This window comes from Leptinotarsa decemlineata, unplaced genomic scaffold (assembly GCF_025532065.1).
Source record: "Leptinotarsa decemlineata unplaced genomic scaffold, Ldec_3_MD MMD2_tig00002159_RagTag_RagTag, whole genome shotgun sequence".
Taxonomy (NCBI): Eukaryota; Metazoa; Arthropoda; class Insecta; order Coleoptera; family Chrysomelidae; genus Leptinotarsa; species Leptinotarsa decemlineata.
This window is the reverse complement of record NW_027412574.1, coordinates 4437062-4460574: the sequence shown is the minus strand read 5'-3', so window position 1 is coordinate 4460574 and position 23513 is coordinate 4437062. Positions and strand designations below refer to the sequence as shown.

At 35.2% G+C, this 23513-nt stretch overlaps 1 protein-coding gene across 3 annotated transcripts in view; it reads left to right on the top strand.

Annotated features, from left to right (window-relative positions):
- The window catches only part of LOC111509386 (maltase 2), a 57827-nt gene extending 35312 nt beyond the window's left edge, over positions 1-22515 (top strand). For 2 of the 3 annotated variants that reach the window (XM_074177080.1, XM_023165133.2), the window contains exons 3-8: positions 4977-5102; positions 14835-15079; positions 15532-15739; positions 18293-18879; positions 21962-22023; positions 22284-22515. In XM_074177080.1, the coding sequence (XP_074033181.1) occupies positions 4977-5102; positions 14835-15079; positions 15532-15739; positions 18293-18879; positions 21962-22023; positions 22284-22297 (1242 nt within the window). In that variant the 3' untranslated portion in view covers positions 22298-22515. The remainder of the gene's footprint in view (positions 1-4976; positions 5103-14834; positions 15080-15531; positions 15740-18292; positions 18880-21961; positions 22024-22283) is intronic. The other variant, XM_074177081.1, reaches the window with a different exon arrangement.
- Positions 22516-23513: the final 998 nt, after the last annotated feature.

The following is a 23513-nucleotide window of genomic DNA, read 5'->3' as shown; positions in this document are numbered from 1 at the left end:
CTTGTTTCTCAAAAAAATTAATCACTCCTAAAAATATAACCCTTTCGATTTGAATATAAGTAAATCACAAATTGGCAAGAGAACAAATTTGTAACATATTTAATTATTCATTGAATATTTCAAACATAGAACTCGAACCAAATTAATTCATTTATTAACCATAGGTCACAAAAGTGATATAATAGTCGTTAGATGAAAAGTTATAAAAATATATAAAAGTACAAATACAATATCAAAATAGCCTTCAAACATAAAATAAATTCACATGTATACTTATATTCATATCATACGTACATATACTCGTCCACATAACTAAATCAATTCACAATATTCTGAAACTGAATTAACTACCTGAACATGTTCAATGAAAATGGTTTTTTTCCTTATATAAACGGATCCACGAGAGTTACTGAGGAAACTCAAAGTAATTTAGATCATACATTTATTCGTGAAAAAAAAACACTATTACCAAATCCATAAACTTTATAACCATAGCGATAGAGACACATTTAACCTACCATCATGCTACTTTAATACTAGCCACACATATCACAAATGAAAAGCCAAACATAAAGATAACTGAATTAAAAAAAAAATTGATTACAAGAAATTTGAATCATTGCTCAAACAGGAAACCTGAAAAGGGATATTAGATGTAAATAGTGTACAAGAAAGCTATAGTAACTTCATGATGAAATTAAAAGAACACTTAACTACATGTACTAAACAGTTGAATGTCGAAAATAGTCAAAAGAAAATAAAACCCTGGATTTCAGTAGGTCTAATGCAATCAATAAAAACAGGGATTATTTGAAAAATAAACTGAAGAAAGATTTCTCAGAACAACTTAAAATAGATTTCAAAAACTTTCGAAGTATGTTAAATAATCTAATAAGACAAACAACAAATAATTTCTATGAAAACCAACTATAGAAGAGTTTGGGAAGTGATCAATTGTGCAACCAATTTAATTTCGTGAACATACTATAGGAACAAATGGAAAGAAGATTACAGATAACACAGAAAATTTAAATATCCTCAACACATACTTCACAAATATAGGACATAACTCAGCAGAAAAGATTAGACAAAAAATAGAAAAGATCCACATAGAAATTTTATGACTTCGGATAAAACAGTGAATGAATCGATATTTCAAGACCCAGTGTCAGAAAACGAACTATCTCAACATTGAAAAATAAGTGTGTCGCTAGAGAAGAGAAAATATCCACGACATTAATAAAATCAGTACACTAGTATTATTGTCTCTTTGAAACATTTAATAAATTTTTCTTTCGAAAGAGGTATAATACCTTCCCAGTGGAAAAATGCAATTATAACACCCATTCATAAATCTGGTGATTACAAAACTTTTATCAATTATAGACCCATTTCATAAGTGTATCACAGAGAAACAGTATGAATTTTTAGAAAAATATGAGTGGGTACAGAAGATGCAATTATTTATCTAACAAAAAATATTGTCGGAGGCTTGAATAGGCCAAGAAAATGTCTTGCGGTATTTTTTGACTTGGCCAAAGCTTTCGACACTGTGTCGCACAATATTTCACTTGAACATCTTAATAAAGTTTGCATACGTGGCACAGCACTGAATCTATTGAAAAATTATTCACATAACACAACACAGCGAGTAAAAATTGAAAATCACAATCGGTGTTCTAAAGGGTTCAGTGCTGTGTCCAATATTGTTTCTCGTATATATTAACGACATTGCTGATCTAAATAACTTTCATGGCTACATGGTATCATATGCAGATGATACTGCTATTGTTTTCATAAATGATACATAGAAAAAGGTATATGAATGTACTAAATTAAGCTTCTCTCACACTCACAGTTGGTTGAATCACATCCTATTACTAGTAAATTTTCAGAACAGTAATTGTATCATCTTCTCTCTAACTAGTGAAGACCAACCCACAGAAAGATATATTTCAGTACATAGTTATTCTTGTGACAAAAATTGCATCAGAGGTTGTCCAAAGATTGAAAACAATGTATAAACTGAAGTATCTTGGTGCGATAGTGGATCAACACCTGAGGTGGGATGAACATGCATTATATGTAACAAAGAAATTACGACAACTAATTCATACGTTTCATTTCCTATGTGATATTCTCAGTAGGAAAAACCTTTTCATAATTTATAACTCATTAGCTGAGTCAATTTTAAGATATTGCATAGTAAAATGGGAGGTCTCTACTACAACGCTCAAAATAATTGCAAACTACTCAGAATTGTTTGCTAAGAATACTCTTCAAAAAGGACAGATTATATAATACAAAAAGGCTGTATAAGGAGTCCAAGCAACTACATTTCAAAAAGTTATTTGCATATTATTGTCTAATAGATACCTACCATAAAACAAAGCCCATTGTTAATCCGCTTATGTTACCCGATTCATAGAAAACAAATCTATTGACTTGCCGATTTTCAACAATAGTCACTTAAAAAGATTTGTTTTCTTCATTGGCCCTAAACTATATAATTCACTATCTTTATGTGTGAAAGAATTGAGAACGGAAAAAGGTTTCAAAACTAAAATAAAGGCATAGAGTCAGATGAAATTAATGTTAATCTTTATCTATAATTTTAGAAAACCATTGAATACCGAGTTCACTTTAAAAAATATTATCAATCACTCTTATGAAGTTATTGTGAAAATAATGTTGAGCTGTTGATGTTAGTTTCCTGTTTAATCTTCCTCTTCGAAGATGATCACTTGGTGATAGAAACACGTGTCGAGGTGTTAAAAATAACGATTTGGTGTTTCATCTTTGAAGTACAGAGCTATCTGGTTTTTTCATGTAGACTTAGTAACTATCAAATGTTGAAAAAGTTTTTCACAGCATTAATTAAAACGCATAGATTAAATAAAACTGATAGGTTAGGTTACGGTAGGTCAAAAGTGAGTAGGTTAATTCGATTCTTCTCCGCAACCCGCAAGGGTTTACTGTGGAACACCTATTTAAACTAGGCCAAATAAACTTAGCTTCTTGACGAAGCCGATTAGTTTATACGGAGAGTGATCTTTCAGATCAGATGGTAGAAGTGTGGTTCTACCAAACTCTGAAAAGCTGATTCGGTCCGCAGAGGGGCACTCACAAAGTATATGCTCTACTGTTTCATTATTTTCCAAACAAAGAGTCTGACTTCCAGGAAAGTGGAATCTTGTGATTCCTTGTGCTGCGAGGTAAATCAGAGATACTCTCACAGAACTTCCTCCAAGACTCCCGTTTTGTCTTTCTAATTTCTGTGACTACCTCCGTCAGGCAAGTAAGCAACACAGATGTGAGGACTTCGGAAGTTGGTCCAAACCTATTTATAGGTTTCGGTCCTGGATCAGCAGGAGAGTTGAAAAGCTCTCGCTCTTGATCTGAAGTTACACGGAGGTCAGTTGGAGTCGTAAAATCGACATGCACCTCCTCCATATCCCAAGCCAATGCACTCGCAGAAACAGCAGGCACAGTAGCCCGAATTAATTGGTTCAATAGTAGTGAGAGAAGCAAAACTTTGCACCACTGCCGCATCCAATTCGTATCTAGAATTGGTCGACAATCAAAAAAAAATCTTTCCAGCCTTTGTAGCCAAAGAATTGGTGACAATTGTAGTGTTGTGAGGTGAATCCCCGTTTTGTTGAAAATATATTTTTCTGAGCTTCATTAGTGACAATTCATCAAGGGGTTCAATATTTTGCCTTAAAATTTCTAAATACCTCTGAGATGTGATAATGCCATTATAAATCAACAAGACCATAATTTTACCCCTGAAAACATCTGCCCACACACTAGATCCACATTTTTCTTGATTTCTCTGCTCCACAATAGAATGAAGATTTTGTTTTGTCCAAGTACAAGAATTGTTGCGGGCACTGAGCAGGCACTGCTTACATAGACTCTCCTGGTCTGAGTTGATGAACTCTTCTGGTCCTGTGTGGTTTGATTTTGCGTTTTTTTTCAAAATCCTCCCAATGTTAGTTCTTGGTTGATATTTTCAAATTTCGCGTGAACGTTTTGGGATTATTTTCAACAGCTCCTGAAACGACTATTTCTTCCAATTCCTTATTCCTATTTGATTCATACAATTTTAATCTTTTCTTTTCAAATTGATTCGATCGAATCGATTAGGTTGTGTCGCAATCCTGCAAACATGTCTCTGAAAGGCTGTTTTCTCTCTGGATACCTCTCTTGATACAAATTGCTTGCTTCTTCTGCATTTTCCCCAGTTCATTGCGAATGTGTTCGAAAATTGAACAGAAAACAAAAATGCGTCTTCACTGCTCAAATCAAAATTTGATAGCTACTGGTAAAGATTTGTATTGTGTTTCATCGCCGCATTGTTCAAAGCCTACCGGTCAAGGTGCGCGTTTCAAAGTCTACATGAAAATACCTAAAGATGACTCTACCAAAACATCAAGTGTGCTACATTTTTTGAAAGGTAATTTTAAGCTCTACTGAAATATGCAGTAATACACAGGATGTCTCATAAAATAGTTTTCCATCAATAGCTATTGATATCTCATTTGAAACAATACGTTTTTTACACCATTGAATTCTACATGAAACGTTTCCATAGAAACAAGACATTTTTGACGGAAAAAAAGTTATAATAACTTTTCGAAAATGCACATTTTCGAAAAACATGTTGAAACTCAAAAACGATGATAGATATCGATATGCGGTTTTCACCATAAAATTTATCATAAAATTTGACCATCAGACACAGCCATCAGTTTTCATCTATCTAGTTTAAAAAGAGGAGTTCCCTTTAAAAGTGTCCAATTTGGCTCACTCTGTACAATAAGTTTAGAAATTAAATCTCCACCACACAGTTATAACTCTTATCGAAAGTAGTTTCTTTGACTAATGCATATTTTAGTTGACCTATTCAATTATTACTTTAGAAATAGTAATTTAGATACTATATAGTGGTATTATAAAACATTTACTTTCAGGTTTCAGAATTTGGAGGTTCTGCGTGGCAATGGAGCGAAAAGCGACAGCAATATTATTACCATCAATTTGCCATACAACAGCCAGATTTAAATTATTCTAATCCGAAAGTAGTAGAAGAAATGAAGGTAAGTATATGTGAATAGATTTTGACTCATGCAAAGAAGTAACATTCAGGCAGAAACTGGAAGAGAAGTTCTTTCGAAACAGCTACTTTCATATAAACATTGAATTACACGAAAGAAAGATTCTCATGGAACAAATACAACACTTTCCTCTATTCAGTTTGTATTCAAACATTCGTTATGGAATTGAATCAGATATTATTCATAGGATTGCTACAATAAAGTAAATGAAAGAATTGATCTTTCACTTACATGGAACACTATCATCCTCACTGGTGGACATCCGATGCTTCGGTCTGAGATATCTGTCTTATTGCCTCTTCAGCACCAAATTTGGATAACATTATGAGAAACACTCAATTCATTCATAAAACTACGACATTATGTCACGAATGAGTTTAATCTACCCATGTCATTGGTGACAGTACGTATAAAGATGAAGACGTAGAGGGTGTTTCTTTAGGCGCTTCCTATCCTGTTCAATGAACACACGTCGTTGTCTATGGTCGTTTACCTTCAGTTCCTGGGTCAGCTGAATTTTGAACTGGTGCAGGCCCAAGTTAAGACGTAAAATTCGGAAAGTTGTGTGTGAGTTCTTGTGAGCGACACTAAATCTACTGCCTCGGATTCTCCTGCACACTCTCACAGACAGCGGCGATTTTTTCGGCAGATCTTGCTTTTAGTCGACGTACGGGTGTTGGTCTATCGTTTACTGAACCAGTGGACCCAAATGTATCCACCACATTTCTAATAGTTCTCTCGGTAGGACGATTACAGCGACCTTAAAATGGGCGAAGTGCGCAGTACTTTGCCTGAATAGAACACCCATTTGATAAAACAATTTATTATTTGCAAGTGTTGTGAATGCTGGCAAAAATGGTGATTTGGTAGAACAGACTAAATAAATGACCACTAATTTGACAGATGTAGCTTCAACAAGATGGCCGTCATCAACTGTCAGAGTTCGGGAGTCCCTATTAGAAGACCCTATGGAAAGCCAAAATAGTTCTTTCCCATTAAATAATTCTATTTTAAATTTTATGGGGTGGTTTCTTCATTAAATGTAATCAGTATTTCACTTAATTCTTCAAATGCTTTTGATTGAAAGTACACTTCATTAGTTTTATGAAAGTTTATTGGGTTCAAAAAGGCGAAGATACATAGACTTTTTTCATCAAATCAATTCTGAATACTGGATAGTGTCGAAAATATCGTTATCAACTGTAAATATCATGAATTTTATATTGATCACTTGATAAATCTCAATGTTATCTCATTACATATTATAGATACAGAATCTATTGAGGTTATTATTACTTGTATTGTGGGAATACATGATAAAAATCGCCATGTTGAAGTGGAGTCATGACCCAAATTATGCAACCACTGAACGATTTGATTTCGGAACCCATATCATATCCAATTGATATTTTTGTTTTGGAAAACATTCCAGTTTATTAAAAAGTATTATAATTGACCCAATTTATGAATGAATATGATAATGAACTCGAATTTGAAAACTTCAGTCCTCGACACTGATGATTTTGATATCAAGTGAATCATAGTAAAAAAACCGTAATCGATTAAATTTCATTTCCTGCAAATGATTTTGATCAAGCCATCATCAGTCTTCTGGTATTTTTAGAGTTTTTCAAAGCCTTCAATCGGTTGTGAATGGATGTAGGTAATTAGATAATTAGAACTAGAATTTGGAACCACTCATAAGTTAATAGAAAGTTACATTCCTAAAGAAGGAAATATATTAAAATTGATAATACAATAAATAATTTACGCTTCAATGTTCACCTGAATGAATTATTCAAATTCTCAACAAGAGCAAAAATATCTACTTACTTTTGCTGATGATAATGTTATTTCTCACAGTGCAACTACCTGGAAGAAATTGAAAAATATTATACTGAAGAAATTAAAATTAATCTAACGACTGTTTCGAGAAAAATAACGTAAGTACTTGGATTTGACCAGTGCCTACTGAGAAACTACCACTTTCCCCGCTAATACCACGATGGACATTGAATTAAATTCGACAGATATTTGTGCAAGTTGCCGCATTCCTGTTAGAGTATTAATACATGGGATGCTTCTTTCCCGTTCGAAACTTTGTTTATGAGATGGAGCTATTACTAGTTAAGAGTACTTGTCTCAGACGGAAGTTTCATATATGCGTTCGAATCAGGATGGAATTATCCGAGAGTACTGGAAACACTACTTTCTTTGTTGGATCTATCCTGTACTGACGAGGGGTCTGTTTGTGACCAGTCGATTGATTTCAGTGAGGTTATTCTACTGGACAAACGAAAAGCATCTACAAGAGTTCCCCCTGTGGGAAAACTTTGTCAAATGTCTGTCCGATATATTTCAATGCCAAACGAGAGGTCTGAATTTGAATTTCATATTTTCCCAGTACTTGCTGGGGAAGTGACAAGTGACTGTTTTGCGACAGGTATTCGCTAGCCCCTTCTATACAGGAACATTGGGAGACGTGAATTGATTAGGGTTACACAATCTAGTTATTTAGCTTCTCAATGATTCCAGTTATGAATTCAGGAAATTTCTGCAAGTGCTACAAAAAGTCAATATTTATTGCAAACTCGTCCATTTGCTAATGAAAACATAACCTTATTGAAACCTAACTTCAACTGAATCTTTGAAAATCATGACTCAACCCCTACTCGAGCTCAAATCCTGGGTTTAGCGCAACCTCTTCTCAATTCAATCGTTCTAGACTCATAAAGAGGGGCAGTTAGAAAAAGTCCCTTTTGAAGGAACAGTACACAGAATGAATCTTAGTCGGTCATAAGCACCGCTAACTGATTACGTACAAAATAGAACTCTTGATTGCATTCAATTACATGTTTGCTTTTTTTACGGAAACATTCCCTTGTTTTTATTCGACAGAACACAAACACTACAGGAAAATCCTTAAGGCGCTCTAAGAGCGGTGCCTGTACGAAAGTAGCGATTCACGTTGGATTTGAATCGCTGAAGATTAAATTCATTTGGAAAAACTTTCTCAGGAAGTTCATTCCACATACACGCAGTTCTCCAAATGGAAAAATTCAAATAGTGAAGTTTGAGCTTTACTGAGTTGAACCTCAAAACGAAGAGCAGCCACAGTCCATCGCGTATTTCTGATATGTACTGCTCTGGGTGGAATTAAATGTGCCAAGTCACTTGAACATCTTCCGTGAAAGTATCTATAGAAGAGAGACAAATCTCCAACCTTTCTTCGATGTTCCAGACTATCCAGGTTGCAAGTGATGTTCGAGTGTCCAATAAGGCGGATGGCTTTTTTCTGGATGCAATCCAGCAGTTTCAGGGTATGCTTGGGGGCGGAGCTCCATACATGAGAACAATATTACAAAGAAGATCTGATCTGAACTTCATAAAGCATCAAAAGTTGGTGAAGTATTTACACTTCTCTGGTTCGAAACAGTTTTCCAAGCTCTAGATCCTCATTAGGATATGCCACCTTCTGCTGCCGGTGAAGATGTGCATATGCAGCCGATGTCATGAAGGTAGTCTCACCCTAGGAGGTTGTTAATGACTGTATCACACCATTGTCAGGTGATTCCTCAGGTTTCCTGTTCGTATCCCTGGACAGGTTGCTACTCTCCGGGTCAGAGGGAACCCGAAGCGGCGGGAGTAAGCTTTGGGAGCTTATCTTCGTATCAGAGCTGTCCATAAAGGAGTCTCTGCCCGCTACCTTATGACGTCTGGTGGAAAGTTCTTCTTCTAGTAGCTGGGTATCCTTGTCTTCCTGGAGTGGGCAAAATTCGCATCCGGATGTCAGGCATGGTCTTCTTGAGAGGCTATCTGCGTTTCCATGACTCTTTCATTTTGTTACGTGTTCCAAAGTTTCATAATTCAAATACAATTGTTTTGGTTCCATCATTGCTTTATGTAAAGAGATACTTCAGAAAAATCAATACCACTTATTAAACACATTAAACCATATGGGTTATCTATTCTAAGGGACTATTTCTTTATAAATATACTGAACTAAAAGGAAAGAAAACAAAAAAATGAAAAAAAACACATTAGGTGTAAATATCACTTGTGCCGATGTCGTCTCGAGTTTAACTTTGTTTTGCTCTTCTCTAATTTGAGAATAAATTCTCAAGACGTAAAATTTGTGCTGAGGAAGTAATTGGTGAATGGATTTACAGTTCCTGTTGGAATCATTCCGTTGAGTTGGTTTTTTTTACTCCTCTAGCTATCGACTTAGTCGGATATTTTTTTGTGTTTACCGGCACTTTGTCTTCTGTCCTTGCGTAGGACAGCTACGTTTCAAGCCACCCTTCTTCCACGGCTTGTTCTTCCACCCCTAGAGTGTTTGGGGCCTACTACCCTTGACTCAAGTCATCTTTGTTACCCGGAAAGAGTCCTGATGGGTAGGTGTTATCCTGCGCTCCAGACGATCATCCCTGAATAGATCGGTTCCAGTCCAGGAGATCTGACTTTTTATCCCGACTCACCACCCTGAATAGAAACATTAGATCCACTACCTTCATATTGGACAGAAACAGATAAGTCTAGCCAATAAGACAATTATTTTGAATTCCTTATTTATTTATTTATTTTAATTGTATTATAATAGAATATCATTATAATTTGTATGGGGTTGTGCTACGAAAGAGTTAGAAGAAATTGTATATGCTTATGTCGTTGATTATTCTAATGTGAGACGCAAGTGAGATCTCCCTTGAGTACTATCTCAAATGTTCATTGATCTAAAATCAATAATAAATAAGGCGAATTCATGAGTCAGGTTCGTTTGATTCACTGGGAATTATTTATGATATCAGAACCCGCTATACAGAGAACCTACCCCCAAGCTAGGCAAAGTTTGTGTTTTAGTTTTCAGGATTATAGTTGATAAGGGGAGTCACTAGAGCACGTTAAATATTTTTCTTATTATAACTTTCAGGTAAGAACAAACCCCTGATTAGAAAACCGATATAATTTCGTTAATGGTGAATATCACCAGATATTCTCCCTCCCCCCTTATGTAATAATTTTCTATGCTGAATTTCAAAATCCACCTGGCTATTTGCCCTCCTGGGGTTTTGAAGTTGAACAGCTACCAAAGTGCTGAGTGGTCTCACCTGATTAAAAATGCACGGTCATATAAAAAGGAGTGGTAGTGATCCACCACTTTGACCACTGCGAGGAGTTCTTTTCTAGTAACGCAGTAACTTCTTTCGGACATTTCCAGGGACTTACTAAAATAGCTGATGATGATATCTTCCTCTTGTACTTGAGAAAGTACTGCTCCTATTCCATGTTAGGATGAATCTGTATCCAGTATAAACAAGCCTTTGGGTATACCAGGATCGGTGCGCTGGTCAAATGTCTCTTCAGGGTACCAAATGCTTGCTGGCAATCTGTGGACAAAACGAAGGGTGTTCTCTTTTCAGTTAAGCTAAGCAGCGGTCTGACAGTTTTCCCAAAGTCGTTCACGAAACGCCGATAATAGCTACAGAGTCCAAGGAATCTTCTTACATTTTTGCACTGGTTTGATTTCCTCTGGATCTATTTAAACTCATTTTGAGGACACAACGTGTCCCAAAAAATCATCTTTTCCTAAAAGAGGCAGCATTCCGTAGCCTCGTGAAAACACTCCTGAAGTTTGACAGTTAAAACGTTTTCCGGTGACTATAAAGTCATCAAGATAGACCAGGCTTGTTTTTTCCAGGTGAGTTCTCTTAACACCGATTCCAACAAGCATTCAAATGTTGCGGGTGCATTGCATAATCCGAACGGCATAAACTTGAATTGGCGGTGGAAAAGGCAGTCTTCTCTTTATCCTCAGGGCAAACGGCCATCTGCCAATATCTGTTTTTCAGTACCGATATGTAGAACCATCTGCATTCAGTCAAGATCTTCAAGGTGTCATCTATTCTGAGGAGAAGGTAACTGTCTTTTCTGGTGAGCTCATTAAGCCTCCTGTAGTCTACGCAGAATCTCGACGATCCATCTTTTTTAGTCACCAACACAACAGGTGACGACCATGAGCTGTTTGATTCCTCTATTACTCCTTCCTTCAACATGCCCTTGCTTTGCGAAGGGAAGTTGTCTCGATGGTTGACGTATGGGCGTGGCATCGCCAGTATTTATTTATTTATTAACCAAACAGGCTATTTCAGTCTAATTACTTGGTTAAATAAGGTGAATTAAAATTATTTACATAAAAATATTGTCTATATTATACTTACTACCTATTATTCAATGCCCAGAATTGTAGGAGATGAACTGAGTCCAAAATTGTGTATCGATGCGATTTTGAACTAAATCCTTTCGATCAATGTTTTTGCCCTTCACAAACATATCTTCATATACGAATCGGCTGTCATTGCATAGTTCTTCTTCAGACAGATGGTTTCACGTCTTCTTGAAAGAGTCTATGAGTTCCTTCGCGGATTTTTGAGTACGCTGTAGAGGGACTTCTTCTTCGATTCTGGCGATTTTCACGATCGGTTCGCAGGTTTCTATCACTTATCTTCCTTGAGAGTCACCCTGTTAGGGTTGATTATTCTTACTGGAATGGTATGATTGTTACCATTCACAAGGTATCTGGTCACGATAAGTCCTCCTTCAGAGTCACTGGATGGCTCTATCAAAGCTGTATTCAAGCCGCCAGGTCCAGCAATTCCAGCTTGAATGATTTTCTCGGTGTTGGGAGAGATTCTGGAATCTTCCAGAATAACTTCGTCGATGATGTTGGACACTCATACCTCAGTTTCTATTCCGCAGTTTTCAAGCCTAAGTCTCACTTTAGCTTCTCTGTAAACTGTGAATATATCTTCAGTGGCTGTTTCCAGAACAGGTACTACTGGTAATTTCTTCAAACTGCTTCTGTTGAAAATGTCGGCTTTTATTACTGACCTCGTTGCTCGAGTATCGATGGTGAAAAGGTACTGGTGATTATTCAGAAATCCATCGACAACTAAACTGTTACTGTTGCGTCCTATTATGGAAATCGAATACCTAGGGGTTTGTGATGCAGCAGCTAATGTACCTCTCTTAACCCTGGTTATGTTAGGTTGGGTTGAATTCAGTTTTTTCAAATCCCGATGCTCAAGTTCGGGTGATCTCGTACGCTAGTCTCTTCTTTTGTTGGATGTTGAACGAGATCAACAGTCCCGCCTTTCGTGCGCTTCTCAGCCGCAGTTATAATATTAAGTCCGTCCTCTTGCCTCAGCGACTGCTGCAGCTCCGTATCACGAACCCCGTCGATGAAACTATGGATGCTAATCCAGTGGATGATGTTATCAGGTGCTTCTGGGTAGGTGAGTCTTACCAATCTTTCGACTTCAGCTCCAAACTCTTGCAAGCTTTCTGATGGACCTTGAGTTCTCACCTTCAGTTGACTTGTTGATGGTGTTCACTACCATATCAGACCTCCAAAGCTGATACGACTGCTTCACAATCCTTTTGTATATTCACTGAAATATTTTGCAGAATTTCGGAGGCCTTTCCTCGTAGTGCCAGTATGAGAGCTGTTGCTTTCTCCTCAATTCTCCACCCATTATTTTCCGCAGCGGCCTTAAATTGTCTTCGATGAATTGACCATGAAGATTCGCCATCGAAAATTGAAGTTTTAATAAAACTATTGCTAGAAAGGGAAGATTTCGTTCCCGATTTGCATTTTTCCACAGTAATACTTTTTGGGTCCGAAGTTCCCGGAAAACCTCTTCAAACTTTTTGTCGACAACTCCAAGTTTCCTTTCGAATCTTTCAAAATCCTCTCCAAATTTCCTTTGAAACCCCTCAAGCTTCTCATCGACTACTTTTTCCAATCCCTCCTTTGTTTCCTGAAATACTTTTCCAAATTCTTCCTGAATAATAAATAATAAATAAAATTTAGAAGGTTCGATGAACATTTCAACCTAGCAGACCACTATTATAATATTCATGCAGTCATTGTTCACTGTGGTTCTGGCGTTGAATTTGGTCACTATTACGCCTTGGTCAAAGAAGAAATGGACTGGTTTAAGTTTGACGATAGTCGTGTCACGAAGTGTTCTGGCGATGCATTGAATTTATTGGAGCCTCTGGAGACACCCTACATTTTGTTTTATAAGAGAGAGGGCATTGTTAGATCAAGATCTTCAGATGATGTGGTGCTGCAGGTTTTTCCGGGTTTTCCTGCAGCTGAAAAAGCAAATGCGCCACTGGAATCAATGAAGTCGCCCCGAAGCGACAATTAATTTTTATTGTTGTTTTTATTTTATTTTTATCGTTGTTTCAATAAAATATCAAAAATAAATCCCTGTACCTCCCCTTCACTCACTTGGGAAGATATCAAATTTTCCATTAATGAAGGTACACCTGATTGTCTTTTTCCTGCTTTTTCTATTTTTCCTGAATATTTACCAACAAGCCTCTGTCTTTTTCCTCTTTTGTTTTGAATATCTAGTAGTAATTCACGATCTTCATTCCGGCGGAATTGTTCTTCTACTCTTCTGCGTTCATCTTCCTCTCTTCTGCGATTTTCATTTTCTGCCAGGCCCTCTTGCAAAGTCTCAAACATTTTCTTAAGCTTTTCAATCTTGCCGTAATCGACACTTACTTACTTATTTTCAACATAAAACGTTACGTTTTTCCCCGTGGGTTAACCAATAATTGAGTACACTGAACAATAATAAAACTCAATTCTATTTCACTTTGAGTACAACCAAACACTTCAACTGAAACTTCAACTATTATTCGAATGTCTGTCATCTTACTAGATCGATTTGCATACCGCACTGTAACTTCCACATGACTGTCCCGATGGGCGCTTACATTCGGCAATTGAAGGCCCTGGAATATTCCTCGGAATTCCATTGTAGACGGTAGCATTATTCTCGCTACATCTACAGCGACAGCGAACATCGTACATTCGCGCGCTCTCAGCTATGTCACATCAGTTTATGGCTACTAGTGGCGAACGGCATATTTTCTTTAGGGCATGATTTACAACAATATATAATAGAAAGAGGGTTGGAGACAATATGGATTCCTGGGCAACACCAGCATTGATGGTGAAAGTATTCAAGAGATATCCATTGACGGCCACATGCAGAGTACGTTCCTTCAGGAAGCTGAAGAGCCATATAAAAAAATAATCTGACAAGCCATAGCAACGAAGTTTGACTAGCAAACCCTCATGCCATACACGGTCAAAGGCCTTAGAAATATCAAGCGCAACAGCTCCTAATACTCCATGTTTCTCAATTGCGTTATTTCAAATAAAGGTGACATACGATAGAGGGTCGAGTGTTGATCTTTGTTTCCGAAAGCCATATTGATGTTCAGCGTGGCGATTCACCACTGGTCATGTCTCAGTCTGTGTATTGTACTTTCACTGAAATTTTTCAAGAATTCCTGTTGATCGAAAAACAATTTCAGAATGGGAAAGTTCTGGCTTTCTACCTCTCCGTCGTTATACATAAAATGTGGGAAACTTCCAATGACAGGAATAACTACTTTCATATAAACTTCAAATTAGTCGAAAGAAAAAGTACTTTCCAAGGAACTTCTTTTACATGAACATTGAATTATACGAAAAACACTTTTTTCTATTCAATTTGAACTCCAATTGATTGCTTTCTTTCTTTCTTTTGAAGTTTCCCACATTTTCCATATAGAGATGGATATCTAAAAAATCAAAAAGTTTCTCCTCCAAAAATTAATCTCCCCATGAAGTTTAACCCATTTAAATTATAGGATATTCTGAGATACTGGTTAGACCAAGGTGTTGATGGGTTCAGGGTTGACGCCGTTCCTTATCTCTTTGAAGATCCTCATTTTCGGGATGAACCACTTGCCTACGGTCACAACTCGTACGATGTGAATAATAAGAATTGCCTTGATCACATTTACACTAAAGATCAAGAGAAAACCTTCGATATGATTTATCAATTCCGCGAAGTCGTGGATCAATACTCCAAAGATCACAACACCGAAACTAAGTAAGTATTTTTTCAGAACTGAATTTCAATGAACTACTAAATAACACATTTATTCACCGATGATCATCATACAGACCAAAAAGAGGTACTGATATAATTTTTTTAGAATTATTTTGTTTTCTCTCTGCCAATGCAAAATTAGGTATGAATAATAGTATATACACATATAGCCGCTATACATATATGTATTTTTTGAGCTCATTTTCGATTTTAGGCAAATACATGGTAAAAAATAACCAAAAATAGCTATTTTCAGAAATTCATTTCACTTGTAACAGATCTATTTTTATTTATTTCGCGAATGTACTTTTAAGGTGATTATTATTAAATAAATATAATAAATATAGGATTGGCATCACACACATAATACAGTATTACTAATCCACGATTATTCAGTTGTTGATTAGAATGGGCTTCAGACATTTTCTTAATGATAATATATGATGTTACAGGGTGCTGATGACGGAAGCTTACAGTCCAATGGAAAAATTGATGTTATTCTATGAATCTGAGGATGGTGCGAGAAAAGGAGCTCATTTCACCTTTAATTTCAACTTCATCACCGATTTGAAGAATACGAACATCACCGTCACAAACATTGCTAAGGCAATCCATAAATGGTTAGTTTATATTCCGAAGGGATCAACCAGTAATTGGGTGGTATGTATTTCCATTGGAAGTATTCTCAACAATACCTATTATTTGTGTAGAAGGTTCGAAATAGCCATTGATAACAAATACCTAGTTGTTCCTGTATTTCAGTTCTAAACACTCAGCTGTGAATTGATGAACATATTTAGAGCCAAATCTTTCAGCTTTGTAGTGAAATCAATATTTTCCATACACTCGTACAATTAAAATAGCTGTATTACTCAACAAGTTCAAATTATTATTGAAATATCCAGGAAATCATTTTGGTTTTCTACTCCACCATTGATAAATAAGAAATGGGGAACCTACAGAAAAAAGATATAACTGAAAATTCTTTTAACGTATCTAGATTATAGACAGTTTCTAACAAACTGAAAAAAGGGAGAAAGAGACCAAATCATTTTCCGCACTGAACATGAAACAGCTCAATCAGTTTTTGGGCAAAACACCACTAATGATGAATCTATTGAAAATACTATACCAACACCAGACCGCTAACCAAGTTAGCGTCCTCAGAAGATCGTTATGACTAATTTTTACTCTATGTTAGTGTTTTTATATCCAAGTGGAAGAAAGTGATACAAATCATCAAATTATGAGACAACAAAAATTAATTGGCGCTCCGGGGCGATTTCATTGATTCCGGTGGCGCATTTGCTTTTTCAGCTGCAGGAAAACCCGGAAAAACCTGCAGCACCACATCATCTGAAGATCTTGATCTGCAAATGTCTTCTTTTTCATAAAACAAAATGTAGGGTATCTCCAGAGGTTCCAATAAATTCATAACATCGCCAGAATACTTCGTGACACGACTATCGTCAAACTTAAACAAGTCCGTTTCGTCTTTGACCAATGCGTAATAATGACTAGATTTAACGCCAGAACCACAGTGAACCATGACTGCATAAAGATTATAATAGTTGTCTGTTAGATTGAAGTGTTCATATATTTAGAACTTTCATAACAGTTTGGTGCTTCTGTCAGAGGTTGAGTCATGTTTGAAGATCATCAGGGTCATTATTAGATTGCCTGTTGCCTCAGATAAACTTGTTTTCTTATAACAGTCAGTTAGTTTGCCGCATGTTTGGCATTACTGTTGATCATCACCCGTTAAAAGTTCCATTTTCAGATGATTTGACAATGAGCTTTGCACGGAATGGTTATCAGTCATAGTAGGAAACGCTAGTTGAAGTTCTAGAAAATCACATACGTTTTGCTACTTCTTGAACATTTACTACAAAGTAAACAAGTGAGGATTTTCTCAGCAAAAGATCTACAAACAAAAAACGAGATAGATTGTACGTAACCATTCAACCCAGAGCGGTCAGGAGTATTGATTCTGCTATTTGTTTGTTCACGAAGAGTATTCAACAAGAACCCCAAGAATTCGGAGTGATCCTCTTGTTGTCCTAACGAGTATCTAGTGGACTTCAAAGACTCCAGAAAATTGGTTGGTGGGAAAGATGATACATTCTTTCGAAACTGCAACTGCATGAACAATTGTTTGAGTTTGGTGAATAAGTGGGAAACATTCTCGTTCTTGTTCATCGTGAAAACCTCGTTCTTGAAATTCTCCGTCATGAACAATACTAGTGAAATGCTATTTAGCAAAATGCTATACATGTAGCAAGTTTACCAAATGATGTAACCCAATTTTCTTCTCAAGATTTTCAGGATAACTGTCTACTGATTCGTAAGGAAGAACATGTTTCATATAATCTGTATCAGAACCATTTGTCAAGCTGCAATCGATCCTTCCAAGTGATGAAGGATTTCGTAGAGGGATAGATTCGGCTCTTGCTTCATGAAGCTGTTCCACTGAAAGGTAACTAGAACCACGAGGACTGCAGCTCATATTTGGGAGGCAAGAATGACCTAAGTCAATTAACCGCACTGAAAAAGAAAAAGGATGAATATATACATATATCGGTTTGTTTCGAAGAGATTTTTGTTCCATACTGAAATGAGGGTAATGCATGATCTCATCAAAATAATGTGAAGTAGAGATAGTTCCAAGAACCGAAGCAGCATTACTACGTAGAATAGCAATACTAATTCTTTCTATCAAAAAAGAAGTGGAATGGTGATTTTTCGTTGCTCGGCCTATTCTCCTTCTGAGTTCATGAACGAATAACAGAGACTCCGGACCATAAACACCAAAAGTTTCAACTGCTACTGAATAGAATCGATAGTTGTTACCAAGATTTTGGTATTTTTTTGTTTTAATTTTTCGCCAGACAATACTGCAGTTCCGGCAGACTTCGAACATTTGGCTAGATGGGAAGCCGCAACCGTGTCAACGCAAGTGACCTCCTTTGAAAATAGAAAACTTCAGACCAATTCCACTAATTTATAATATCTCTGAACAATTAGATCTACCCCCACACACCACTAGCTTTCTTCTCAACTCCAATTCATCATGTCTACACAACATTACAAAATACATTTCTAATGGCATTTCGAATCATTCTAACTTTCTCTATTAGCAGTAGATTGTGATATTTTTTAAAATTACACAATAATTGCCTGATATATATCGTAACTTTCAAATTGTTTCTACAGTTGGGAAACCATGACAATTCTAGAGTAGCCACTCGCCTTGGCAGAGAAAACGTTGACGGATTCAATATGCTTGTTGCTCTTCTACCTGGAGTTATGGTCACCTACAATGGGGAGGAAATAGGAATGGAGGATGGAGATGTGACATGCGAAGAAGGGTTCGATCCTCAAGCTATTAAAAATTGTACCACATTCAACGAAATAAGCAGGGATTTCGAGCGGACTCCATATCAGTGGGATGGTACTTTGAATGCAGGATTCAGTACTGCCAATCATACCTGGTTACCCGTATCTGAAAAAGCAAAATATGTGAATTTAGCATCTCAAAATGTTCTCGGGATATCTTCTCATTACAATATTTATAAGGAATTATTAAAATTCAGAGGAAGATTCAGTAGACCAGCTTATTTCGATTCTTTGACAGTTGTTGAGTTATCCAGCAATGTCTTACAAGTTATAAGGAAGAGAAACGAAGAAGAATATATATTACTGTTCAATGTAGGGTATTCGCAAGAGGTTTTCGATTTCTACAAGTCGAAATTAACTTACAGAGTAGTTGTAGCCAGTGTCAACAGTACTTATGTATCAGGGTGAGTATTATAAAACTAATAACAGTTTATACTTCTCACATATGAGACTGGCCTGAACGAATTGTTCTTTAAGATGATTTAACAATTTATACTATATTTACTATTAATAAACGAAACTTTAACAATAATAATAATATTTATGGAGTAGAAACAATGAAATATATTTCTTTAAAGAAGGTGTTCGAAATGTCTACCAGCTTCTCCTACACACAGGCGACACCTTCTGTGAACGTTTTTGCTGAATTAATTAGTTCAATAGGAGTGAGAGAAGCAAAACTGCATCATAGTCGCTTCCAATTCGTTTCTAGAATCGGTCGGCAATGCAAAAATAAAATCTTTCAACCTTCCCTAGCAGTAAAAGTCCATAGGCGTTAGGTCCGGTGACCTGGCCCGCCATCGGTTGGGTTCTTGGTTGGCTCTCCAATTATTACTAAAACTTGCAATCAAAAAATTGGTGAAAATTGCAGTGTTGGGAGGCGAAGCCCCGCTTTGTTGAAATTTTTCTAAGCTTCACCAATGACAAGTTATTAACAAGGAGTACAATATTTTGCCTCAAAATTTCAAATACCTTTATCAAAAATAAAAAACTCGATCGTTTGAAACCTGAAAAGAATAATTCTGTCATTAAAATTTGTTCACTTGAAGTGCTAAATATACACATATATATATATATATATATATATATATATATATATATATATATATATATATATATATATATATATATGAAATCTGAAGTGTTCACGGATAGGAATATGCTGAACTGGTTTTTCCGGGTATTTGATCCGTGTATGTGATATTAGAGATAATATATATATATATATATATATATATATATATATATATATATATATATATATATATATATATATATATTCAGAAAGAGTTTTTCACGGTGAAATCAAATGTAAATGAAACATAGGATGTTCTATTTCGACAATTTGAATATGGAAAGCAATATTTGTCATTTCATTGAAAAAAATAAAAAACTTTGATCCGCAACATTTCTATTCGGTACCCTGTATATTGAAGAATGATTTAAAAAATCACAATTCATTATAAGAAACACTTTTTGGTAACTTCACTCCTCCATCTCAAACTTCTAATGGAAGTTCAATGTGACAAAACCGTTTGTTATGAAATTTCTGAACGTCTTATACGGGGTAATATTTGTAATAATAATGTTCATCATTGAAGAAGATTCAATTGAATCTTTGCAGAAGATTCCGTAAAAATTAGGTGATAGAGGGTCGGTTAACCTTAAGTTGCCTATTTTGAATATCGTTTACTATCGGAGATTGAATCTTCTTCAATGTTCATCATTGAAGAAGATTCAATTGAATCTTTGCAGAAGATTCTGTAAAAATTAGGTGATAGAGGGTCGGTTAACCTTAAGTTGCCTATTTTGAATATCGTTAATTATCGGAGATTTACAAGATAATTGAAAATTTTCGAAATTTTGTCTAGCTAGAGGTATTGGAAATCTGATTATACAAATATCATATGATGTCAAGAATTTTGGTTCTACACTATATTATTGGGAGTTTTGCTAATTTGCTAATCATCCGATAAATTATTTTTCATTACGGTCCCGATAATGGCTTGGAAGGAAACTCTTTATACTATAATTTTTTGTAGTGGAATCAGAGTTTTCATTGACCTATTAACCTTCAGATTGTAGAGTGTGGATAGTCCAAGAAGAGGTCAATAAAACATTTTATTACTCAACTGTTTATGTATTACAGTTGATGTAAAAAAATATTCGATAGTTCATTTTTGTTTGAATAAGTGAAATATCGAGTACCTGAAAGTATCGCAGTGAGGTTTTTAGAACGTAGTACAACCGCCAAGAGAAAAAACTAAAACTGTCAACCCCCATTTTTCTGGTAATATAAAATAAGAAAACGTTTCTTCTTATTTGAGGTTTTGAGGAGAAAAGTTTCCGGAAACAAGAATTGAAAAAACTTCGGTTTCCAAGGTGCCTACGGAAGAAAAAGGTATCTACTCGTACTCGTAGGTTTATATTTATATTCTAACATTTTTAGAAAGTTCAATGGTTTTTTTACTTGTCGACACAGAAAGAATCATAACTATAACTTTCACTGAATTCCGGTAGAGCCAAAATAGGGAAGTTACGCAAAAGTTAAAATATTTCCTATACTTCTGGAGGTTTTACAACATACGGAAACCTCTCAAAAATGGAAGGTTGACATCAGTACATTTCAGGTACTTCGTGTTGTAATTACTCAAATAATACAGAGAAATAAGACAAATGACACTCTGTATAAAAAATATATGGAAATATTCTGATAGCCAATTAGATTTTCAATATTCCTGCCAATGAAAAAAATGTAATGAAATATTGACATTTTCCGGTTTCTCTCGAATATCTTCTTTATTAAAATATATTACAAAAAAGAAACTTCATTTTAATTTTACCGACGTTCTATTTCCCAGTATGTTCGAATTTCCTATAAAAGACAGATAACTTCAATAACTATTTATAATATGAGTGTTAAACGTAAGGTTTTAATGAATAATCTTTTGAAAACATTTATTTCAGTTTTTTCGAAGAAAAATTTATTTGAAAAGTTTTTGATTTATATAGACGTCTTGAGAAAAAAATCTTGAGCAAAAAATTAATGATGAGTTTAGTTTCCTTTTTATGACCTTTAAGATATGGTTATCTCAAAAGGAGGAATCCCTTTGAAACAATCAATTAACTAGAACTTTGTTATTGTTACATGCATTCTTTGAATGAAATTTATTTTAGCTTTCAACCTATACATGTTTCCAAAATATCAAAAAAGTCATATCTAGTTATATGATGATAGAAAACGCCTCTAATGTAGAAATCGCCAATAAGCCAGTATATACGATAGTATTGTAACAAATGAAGATATAGTAACAAATGATGCAATAAATGATAATATAGTATCATTTTTTTTGTTGAAAAATTTGGTTTCATGAGTGAATACTGAAATTCAGATATTGAAATTTATTATCACGTTTTTTTAATTCGAATAATGACATCTTCAAATTTTTGACATAATTTTTTGACAATTGTTTTATCATATTTCAGAGATGAAGTTGATAATCACCTCCTGTTGAATCCTCATGAAAGTATTATCATTGAAAGTACAGGTAGAGTATGAGTATGTTCTAGCTAATAATAATGCTTGTCTTTCACACTAGTTTCTTGTGATCAGTCAAATTGAGACATAATCATATCAGAAAATAAAATATTTTGCATGATTGCATGAGCAAAAAACACAGAAAATTTTATTATGCATGTACCATTTGTTATCAACTTTGGAAATCGAGTCAACATTATTTTAACGTTGTGCTGTCTTGTTCGTTTGTTTTGAGGTTAACTAATGTTTCTGTTTATTTGTTGGTTACAGCGAGCAGTCAATAAATTACAAGACCATTAGTGGAAGTTCATTGCTCATCCCGAATCGCATTTTTTCCAAGGAAACTTTACTTCTTCAATAATTGAAGAAATGTGTGTTTTATAAATTTTATAATATTAATTTTTTCAACACTATTTATTTCAAATATATAAAAATGTAATATTCATTGTTATTATTCATTATGAATATAATACCAGGAACAAATAAAATAATTCTAGAAGTAGCTATTTATTTATTCATTTATTTTTATACGGGTAATCTCCATGGTAAAAAATGAATAATACAAATACAGTATTTCTGTTGCTACATTGTTTTTTGAATGTATTCAGTGAAATTCCTATAATGTCACAATTAAGATGGTTGGCTTCACATGGGTGAGAAGTATCCATAGTTAGTATGGTGATTAGGAACAGCAAAAAGATCATTGTTCCTAGTTGAATAAACAGGCACACGGAATGAGACTTCATGTAATAGGTCATTGCAATTAATGTCACCTGATATAATTTTAAATAAGGTAATGGTATCGTTATTTGATCTACAAAAAGAAAAGGTATGAAGATTCGCAAAGTCAAGTATATCCGAATAATCATATTCTCCAACTGAGAGGCCAGGTTTGAAGCCAACAAGTCTAAGGAATCTATTTTCCACTGCTTCGATATTATTTATGTACAGTATAATAAGGAGACCAGGCTGGTGACGCATACTCCAAAATAGCTCTTATATAGGCTAGGTAAAGAATTCTGGTGGCATCTACTGTTAGATCCTTGCAATTCCGGAAAACAAAACCTAGAAGTTTCAGATCACTATTGATGGTTGTGTTGATGTGAGTGATGAATGAAAGGTTCACGTCAAAAATCATACCCAAATCTCTTATTCCATTGAGCCCTCTTAGATTGACGTTGTCAAGAACACAATTGAAGATGATTTTGTTGTTTATTCTAGCAAATGTTATACAGAAGCATTTCCCTTGATTTAACGACATCCCATTGTTTTCAGACCGAACATATAGAGAATTGATAGCATTTCGTATCTTATGATAATCATAGGCAAATATAGCTTTAGGTCATCAGCAAACAGCAATAATTTACAGTAATGAATTGAATTGCCAACATCAGGGTGAACAGCGGAGGTCCTGAATGAGAGGCCTGTGGCACTCCAAAAGGTACCAAGATTAGTTCTGATTCAAAGTTTTCGATTTTGACTACTTGTGACCTATTCTTG